This window comes from Myotis davidii, unplaced genomic scaffold (genome assembly GCF_000327345.1).
Source record: "Myotis davidii unplaced genomic scaffold, ASM32734v1 scaffold1380, whole genome shotgun sequence".
Classification (NCBI taxonomy): domain Eukaryota; kingdom Metazoa; phylum Chordata; class Mammalia; order Chiroptera; family Vespertilionidae; genus Myotis; species Myotis davidii.
In genome coordinates, this window is record NW_006291969.1 from 61,772 (window position 1) to 70,668 (window position 8,897).

Sequence of the window (8,897 nt, forward strand, 5' to 3'; positions counted from 1 at the left end):
AAAAAGAAGGAAAAGGAAAATCTAAAGCAAGAATAAGGTAAGAGAAACAGGACAACAAAAGGGGAAAAGTGATGAAGAGAGTTTTGGTGTAAAGGTAAAGTTGAGGTAGAGTAAAATGATGCTAAAGGAAAGATGAAAATAGAATGTAGAACACTAATCCCAAAATAAAATAAAGAGAAAATAAAATGACACTATAAAACAAGGTAAAATGGTAGTAGTAATAATACTGGTTAAAAATAAAAATGTAGTAATTAAAAGGGCAAAATCAGGTGATGAAAAATGAAAAAATTTAGTTTCTTGAGTAAAAGGTGAAAAAAAATTGTGCATTAGTAAAGGTCCTTCAATTACTCTACTCTTCTGTTTGGCACGCCTTAGTCCTGTCAGGTATTCAGGAGAGTGTTGAAGTTCCCTGCGATACACTGTTCCTCTGTGTTGTAAACCACAGTCCTGATTTTAAAGCAGGCAGTATTTGTTTCCCAGACTGCCTTTATTTGTGTTTACAGAAGAGTCAGTTTGTGGTTCAGCCTCTGGCCGGCAGTGTTTCTGGATTGACCTCCAAGGCTATAAGTCCTCTCTAGCCAGTAGTTAGGTTTTGGGAGAGTCGACTGCTCCAGAACTGGTTCTTTGATCGTTACTCCCCACTCTGATTCCCAGGTTCCACAAAAACAACTTTCCCCTGCAGTCTCTGTGAGTGACCTCAATTGGGCGATCCTATGTATTGGATTTAATAATCAAACACAAAGATTTAAGGGGGAGAGAGAAAAAGGAAAAAGGCTGAGAAGGTGCGTGAACTGGCAACCCTCCACCGTCCAGATCTGTGCGGTGTCTTCCGCACGTCCTCTCTCCCCTGGCACTAAGCAGCCAGCACACTGGCAAAATCCGAGGCTGCCTTTTTGCACCCAATCCAGCTATGGGCTTATTTTTAGAGTTCCCTTCTGCCAGCAGCCCTGCAGGACCCCTTCCACATTCACGGATCACGCTGGCCCCAACGGCCACAGACTTTGTGGGGCGCAGTTCCCCCGCACGCATTCCTCTCTCCAATCTGGATTGCAAACCGCACCTTTAGGTGAAATCTGACCTTTCCATGAGGAGGAGCAGGGCTTGTCTGAGTCCACGTAGTCGCGCTGCTTGAGATGATCCCTGGATGCCGTGGTAGTAGGGTCTCTGGATGTATACGCTTCTGATATCAGCCACTCAAGATGGCGCGGTCTCCACAGCTGAGCCGGCGCTCCGGGAGAGATTTCAGCAGCAGTGGAGGCTGCCGGTTTAGGGGACCCCGATCCGGCAATCTCCAACAGTTCCCTTTCTCTTGGAGTCCTCTGTCTTTCCTGGCTGCAAACTGTCTCTCAGCTGAATCTCCTCTGCCAATTTGGGCTAGATGTTACTGGTTTCAGCTGCTCACCCTATCTGCTCTGGGACAAGGCATGGGACACGTCCGTCTATACCGCCGCCATTTCAGATCTCTGTCTGTTTTTGTGTTTAGCTATCGTACTCATTATCCCAATTTACCACATTGTGTCCTGTCTGGGCAGGACAGAGAAAGACTCAATAAGCCTTATTATCTTAATTGGGATTATCCAGATTTTAGTTATAATAAATTCTAACTTCAGAAACTATATTTTTAACTTAGATCCTTCAAACATGACGTCAGAGGAAATGCTCGTGCTATGATGAAATTGATGAACAGTGCTGACATTGCAAAACATTCTCTGTCAACCTTGGGAAGTGCCAATTGTTTCCTTGACTCGTTATATGAAGGTCAAGATTTTGACTGCAATGTGTCCAGGTAAAACTGAAGTTCGAAAAACCTTCATAAAAATGTCAACTGCTTTCATGTTTAGGTGTAATTTTCTCACTCTTGGGTTTTTTCTTCATTTGAAATTTATTCACCATCTCTAAAAGGACAGCTTTCTTGTCTTTACTTCTGGGATCCAGTTTTTTGTCAGAATAAGTAACTGTTCTCAAAATAATTACGTCAGGTGTGATTGTTATTTGCAAATAGCAGTGTCTGAAAAAAATCATCCCAGATCTTTTAAAGAATGGTGAGAGGAGACTTAAGTTTGAGATTTTCAGATTTCTCTTACTAAATGGCAGCCCCACCTATATGGCTCCTACTTTATTGCTTAAATTTGATGTGGGGCTTGCACATGGTTCAAGGTTGTTTACTATAACTTAATCATTAACACTATGTGGTAGCCTGTATTCTAAGTATCAACTCATCAAATTCTCACAACAATCCAAAGATAATGTCCTTATTTTACGTATGAGAATGCTGAAACACAGGTTTATTTGCCCAAGGTTACACAACTAGTAAGTGATGGACCTGGGATTCAAGCATAGCCAGTTGGACCCCAAAGTTCAGACTCTGTAATTATTACACTACTAGAGGACTGGTGCACAAAAATTTGTGCACTGCGGGGGGGGAGGGGTCCCTCAGTCCACCCTGTGCCCTCTCGCAGTCTGGGACCCCTTTCTAGAAGAAAACATAGGGGTAAGTTCTTTGACATTGGTCTTGGCAATAACTGGATTTTATACCCAAAGCAAAAACCAACAAATGGGAGTACATCAAACTAAAAAGCTTTTGTAGAAAAAAGGAATCAGCCTCAAAATGAAAAAACCACCTGGTAATGGGAGAAAATATTTGCAAACCACATATCTGAAAAATGGTTAGTATCCATAATCCCAAAAAATAAAATTTAAAAAATGGGCAAAGGACCTGAGTAAACATTTTCAGGAAGACATACAAGTGGCCAGCAGGTATATGAAAAGGTGTTCAACATCACTAATCATTAGGCACATGCAAATCAAAACCTCATACCTGGTAAGATGCCTATTATTAAAAAGACTAGAGGCTTAATGCACGAAATTTGTGCAAGCGGCTTGGCCTCCACCACTGCAGCATCCACCTCTGCCTTGGCTCCTGCCTGCTGCAGTGGCCGCCTCTACCTTGGCCCTCTATACCTTGGCCACTGCTGGACCCCACTGCTGCAGCTAAGTCCAGAAGGACGTACGGTCTAATTATATTACACTTTTATTATTATAGATTACTAGAGGCCTGCTACACAAAAATTTGTGCACTGGGGCGGGGGGGTCCCTCAGCCCGGCCTATGCCCTCTTGCAGTCTGGGACCCCTTGGAGGATGTCCACCTGCTGGCTTAGGCCTGCTCCCTGGGGGGATTGGGCCCAAGCTGGCAGTCAGAAATCCCTCTGGCAGCCCGGCAGCCCTCAGGGGATGTCCACTTGCCAGCGGGGAGTAGGCCTAAGCTGCAGTCAGACATCCTTAGTGCTGCTGAGGAGATGGGAGAGGCTCCCATCACCACCGCTGTACTGGCAGCCGTCAGCCTGGCTTGTGGCTGAGCAGAGCTCCCCCTGTGGGAGCACACTGACCACCAGGGGGCAGCTCCTGCATTGAGCGTCTGCTCCCCGGTGGTCAGTGTGTGTCATAGTGACCAGTCATTCTGCTGTTAGGGTCAGTTTGCCTATTACCCTTTTATTATATAGCATAGAGGCTTGGTGCATGGGTGGGGGCAGGCTGGTTTGCCCTGAAGGGTGTCCCGGATCAGGGTGGGGGTCCCTGCTGGGGTGCCTGGCCAGCCTGGGTGAGGGGCTGATGGGTGTTTGCAGGCTGGTCACACCCCTTTCAGGGTGGGGGTCCCCACTTGGTTGCCTGGACAGTCTGGGTGAGGGTCTGAGGGCCGTTTTCAGGCTGGCCAAGCTCCCCGGGAACAGAAGCTCCCAGCCTCTCTTTTTTTGCTTTTTTCTTTTTTTATTCTGAGATTTATTTTCCTTCTATAATTGAAACTTTGTAGCGGGAAGCTTGGCTTCCTGCTCGCTCCAGCTCTGTGGCCATGGCCTGCTGAAAACAGGGATCTGGGGTTTATTTATCTAATATAATTGAAATTTTGTTGCCTTCAGTGGAGCTCAGAGCCAGCAGCGGCAGGCGGGAAGCCTGGCTTTCTCCCATCACTAGAGCAACTAAGCCTCCAGCTTGCTCCAGCTCCGTGGCTACCAGCCGCCATCTTGGTTGGGTTAATTTGCATATAGTCGCTCTGATTGGCTGGTGGGCATGGCTTAAGGCATAGCAAAGGCATGGTCAGTTTGCGTGTTTGTCTTTTCTTAGATTAGACTAGGGGCTCAGGGCACAAATTCATGCACCTTGAAAGGAACTGCGGGACATGAGGCTGCGGTGGGCATGGGGGTATCTCAGTCCATCTTCCACGCCCCTGCCTGGCCCCTCCTGCCGCAGCCTCCAGTTCCTTGTCTGCCCGGCTGGTGTGTCTCAGTGTTTGAGCATTGACCTGTTAACCAGGTGGTCACAGTTAGATTCCCATCATGGCATATACCCAAGTTTCTAGCTCTATCTGCAGTGAAGTGTGTTGGAGGGGCAGCCGATCGATGATTCTCACTCATTGATGTTTCTCTCTCTCTCACCCTCACCTTTCCTCTCTGAAATCAATAAAAATACATATATTTTTTAATTCTATGCTAGCATTCATGTTTCCCAGATGGTGCCAAAGAGCTAAATTTAGGTACAATATAATCTGAGATTATAAAGAAAAATAGTGCGAAATAATTTTTAAAACTTTAACTCAAAAAAAATAAACACTTCCAAATGATGGTTTGATTTGGATCAATAGATTTACTGTTGGAACTGTCATACATTTCATTTTCAGGTTATGGACAATATGTAAATAGGGCATTGGGTAAGAATCTCCAACCTGAATTTGATCTTAACATGTCTATACATTGGTAGATGAATAATTTAGACACCCCCCCCCCAGTGGTATTGCATTGCTAGGTGCTAAATAATCGTGTTCTGATCATAAACCTATTCTTAAGAGAACTGTCACATTAGATTTTGGCATTACTCTTCAAAAGAAAAAGATGTCCTGTACACAGGCAATAAATAGGGTAGTTTAGACCTGGGTGAGTGGGCAGAGGCTGAGAGAAGGGGGGGAAAGGGGAGGGTGGGAAGTAATCTATAATACTATGAACACTAAAAAGTATATTTAAAAACAAAAAAAATGACATTCTAGTTAAAGCCTCGGTAATAAAACCATTTAACAGATTTTTATAAATTTATGCAATTAATCACATTTCCATGAAAGAAAATTTTTTTAAAAGGTAAAAGATGTCTTGTTTAATTGTATAAGCCTTTTTTATTTCTCTTCTTTGTGTGTACAGAGCAAGATTTGAACTTCTCTGTTCTCCACTTTTTAATAAATGTATAGAAGCAATCAGAGCACTCTTACAACAAAGTGGATTTGCAGCAGATGATATCAACAAGGTAATACTTTTATATTTTTCTTATTCATTTTAGGAGTAATTTTAGACTTGGGATTTAGGAAATAGTCCCTTGGCACTGAAAGAATATTTTTATGAATTTAAATATTTTCTCGGCTTGTATTAATGAGTAAGGAAAATTAACTACATTTTGATGGATGACTCTAGCAATATGTATCAGTTTCCTAGCAAAAGAGAATAATTTCTTCCCAGTATATTTTTTAATATGTAAGCAGTGATTGACAGGTATTTGAATGTTTGCTCTGTGTCAAGCACTATTTCTAAGTGTTTTACATGCATTAAATTTAAAAAATCAAAAATATATTTTAAAAATAAGTAAAATGTATGTAAGTTTTTTATTTTCATTATTAAAATAGTAAGCATTCATATAAGAAAACTCAGAAAATGCTAAAAGGCAAGCAGTGTTATAGTTTAGAATATTTTTAATTTAATTTGTATGTATAATTCTGAATTTTATCTTCTGCATTTAATATTATATTAATTTTTCTTCATATTTTTGCATAGTCTTAAAATCAATTTTAAATAGATTATTAATATCCTAGGAAAGAAAAGGCACAATAGATGATTTTGTTTTTCTATTGTTGGCACCTAAATTGGGTTTCCCCTTCCTTCAGAACAAGGATGTCCACTTTTGAACATTGGCTTTTACCATATTTGGATTATTCCTTAGAATAGATTCCCATATAAAATTTTTAGGTCAAAGAGTTCAAATAGGTTAAGACTATTTTGACCTTCATTTACTTTCCAGAAATATTCAATTAACTAACACTCCTATAAACAATACCTAAGAATATACATTAGACCTTGCTAGCTCTGAGTTTTGGCATTTAAAGAAAATTTCCTATTGAATAGTTGAAAAAAAGATAGATTTTTACCTGATAGTTTAATTATTAAAGGATTAATTTTATTTAATTTTGCATTTTCTTGTGTGTAAATATAAGTTTCATCTTCTTTGCCTGCTTTATATAATCAGAATATTACCTATCATTTGCTGCAATCTTCTTTTGAGGCATGTAGTTTACTGTTTAATTTTGGTTCCATTAGGGAGAACGTTATTTGACTTTTAGGAGTTTCATTTATTTATCTATTTAAATCTATTGGTCTATTACTGTGATTTCTTCAGCTGCTTCTAAGTTTATAAATTCCATCTTTGTTTAGATATATGATAAATATTTAATACTAGTAGCCCTGCACACAAATCTGTGCACCAGTAGGTCACTGCCGCCCTCCTGTAGCTTCCCCCTTACTCCTCCCCCTGCCCATAGCTTGCTGCCCTGCCCCCTCCTGTAGTTCTCCACAGCCGGGTTGCACCTTGCTGGCCCACCCTCCTACTGATCCGTGATCTGGTTGTGATGCGCTTGATCGTCACGCCTCAGGGCATAACAGCTAATTAGCATATTCCTCTCATTATGTAGGATTATTTTCTTTTAATTTGTCTATGGTTTGAAAATTTTTCTATCTTAACTATTTTAGTGTATGCTATATGATGAAAGTCATTTTTTAAATTTTCTTCGCAATTTAGTATTTTTTTGAACATTTATAATATGTCAGGTATTGAGCTAGGTTCTTGGAGGTTAGGGGCTGGATTATAAAGAATAAGACCTGAATATATAATGGTAACAAGGTGGTGGTGGGAAATGAATGGGCTTGGAGACAGACCCACCTGAATCAAAGGCTGACAGTGTTAATAGTTCCAGAGTGGGCAAGTCACATATTTCGTGAGTCTTATTTGTCTCTTTTAATTAGGAGGGTGATAACACTTACAGGTAATTATTATAAGTATAATTTATTCTATAGCATTGTTATGAGGACTAAATGAAATATTGTGTGTGGTATGTTATAGGTGATCAATTAATGTAAGTTATCTTCCTTCATTAACTGGTCATAGAGCCCTGACATTTAGCTATCACAACTGATACAATTTTCAATTGCTTGAATAGAAGTCAAATACATTATTAGGAATCAAAATGTTATTAAAGATATACTTTCCAGGTATTTCCAAAATATAGGCCTTTGAGAACTTAAAAATATAGAGTTGTCTCTTTAGAGTAGTGACAGTAGCACATGAGCCCCAAATCTCAGTGGTTTTCTACATTAAACAGTTTTTCTCACTTATGTTTCCTGTGGGCAGCTGAAGGTGGCTGTAGGTCTCATTCTATGACCCAGGCTAAAAGAGTAGCTAATTGGGACATGCAGTTCCCAGGGTGAGGCTTCAAAGAGGAAGAGAGTTTACAGAACATGCAGAGATTTTAGCTCTGGTGTACTTGAATGTAGTCACATTCAGTTGTTGAAAGCTAGACAAGAGGGCAGGCTTGACAGTAGGGTTGGGAAACCTACTCCACTACTGAGGGTTTACAGTGTTGGGGCAATGGTAATGGCAATGGGTGGGGATGTCTAATCCTCTTACATAGAATGAGGAGGGAATGAATGAACTTGATGTGCATTAAAATATTTTATTCTCACAATAGAACCAAGAGACAAGCACTATTATCTGCATTTTCAGATGAGGAAACTTAAGAGGTTTCCAAAGAGGTTAACTACTTTGTTTCAAGTCCTAATGCTGGTACGTAAGTGATGGTGCTAAGGTTGAAACAAGGGCAGTGTGCCTCCATAACCCATGTTCTTTCTCTACTCTTACATCCATTGCCTTTCTCATTTTAGTATCTGGAGGTCTAATCTTAGGAGTATTTCGTTTTTCCAGAAGGAATTTCTGATCTCTTGTTTGAAAGAACATATCTGGTGTCTGGTCTTCTGAGAGCAGGGAACTTCAGGGTCCTTCCTCTTTAATATGCAGACTTTCCTTTATTCCTCTTGATTTTAGCACCATGCCCTCTTTGTAACCAAGTTCCATAATTCTGTGGTGCAAACCTCCATCTCTGAGTGGAAGAATGTGCTGGTGGCCACCTGTCTGAGTTAGGGGAAGGGGTCTTGGGGGCTTAATAACTCTATACCTGCTTTCACTTCCATGCTTCACCCTTGCTTTTTATATGATTGGTGCTTCCAAGCCCCCAACCATTCTGGGATTTTATGAGACAAACCACTTTGCTTTCTCTTTGGTTATCTCAAACTTCATCTGCCTTAAAACAATTGCCTCTTTGCTTTCCAGCTTCCAAAATGTGTTAAAATTTTAAACTCACAATCTCTCTTCCATTTATATCTTCTTAAATCCCTTTACTGTCTTATGGAAGGACACATAGATAAATTGATATAATCAATCTCTCTATTTTAACCAAGCTCCCAGGTTCCACAACTGCAATTTTAATAATGCATCTCATTGCATTAATATACCATCTATATATATAAAAGCCTAAGTGCCCATCCGACCATCCAACCAGTAGCTATGACACGCACTATCCATTTAAAAATAAACGGCTCCACGGATCTGGTGCCAACAAACCAACACTCGGCTACCCCCAAAGTGGGACACAGGCCCTGCCACCACCCCAGAGCAACACCCCACCAAATCTCAGCAAACGCTGCCAAGACCCCATGGCACAAAATGCGGCCCACAGCCCAGCCTAGAAACAGTCGCAGTGGGTGCCAGGTAATGACATCACGTAGCAATGCCTGGCTTCCTCTCCCTAGTGATTATC

At 40.9% G+C, this 8,897-nt stretch overlaps 1 protein-coding gene across 2 annotated transcripts in view; it reads left to right on the forward strand.

Annotated features, from left to right (window-relative positions):
- The window catches only part of HSPA14 (heat shock protein family A (Hsp70) member 14), a 49,598-nt gene that overhangs the window by 21,705 nt on the left and 18,996 nt on the right, over positions 1 to 8,897 (forward strand). For both annotated transcript variants that reach the window (XR_435754.2, XM_006765313.2), the window contains exons 9-10: positions 1,631 to 1,786; positions 5,185 to 5,287. Coding sequence is in view for 1 of the 2 variants with exons in the window: in XM_006765313.2 (XP_006765376.1) it covers positions 1,631 to 1,786; positions 5,185 to 5,287 (259 nt within the window). In the remaining variant the exon portion in view is untranslated. The remainder of the gene's footprint in view (positions 1 to 1,630; positions 1,787 to 5,184; positions 5,288 to 8,897) is intronic.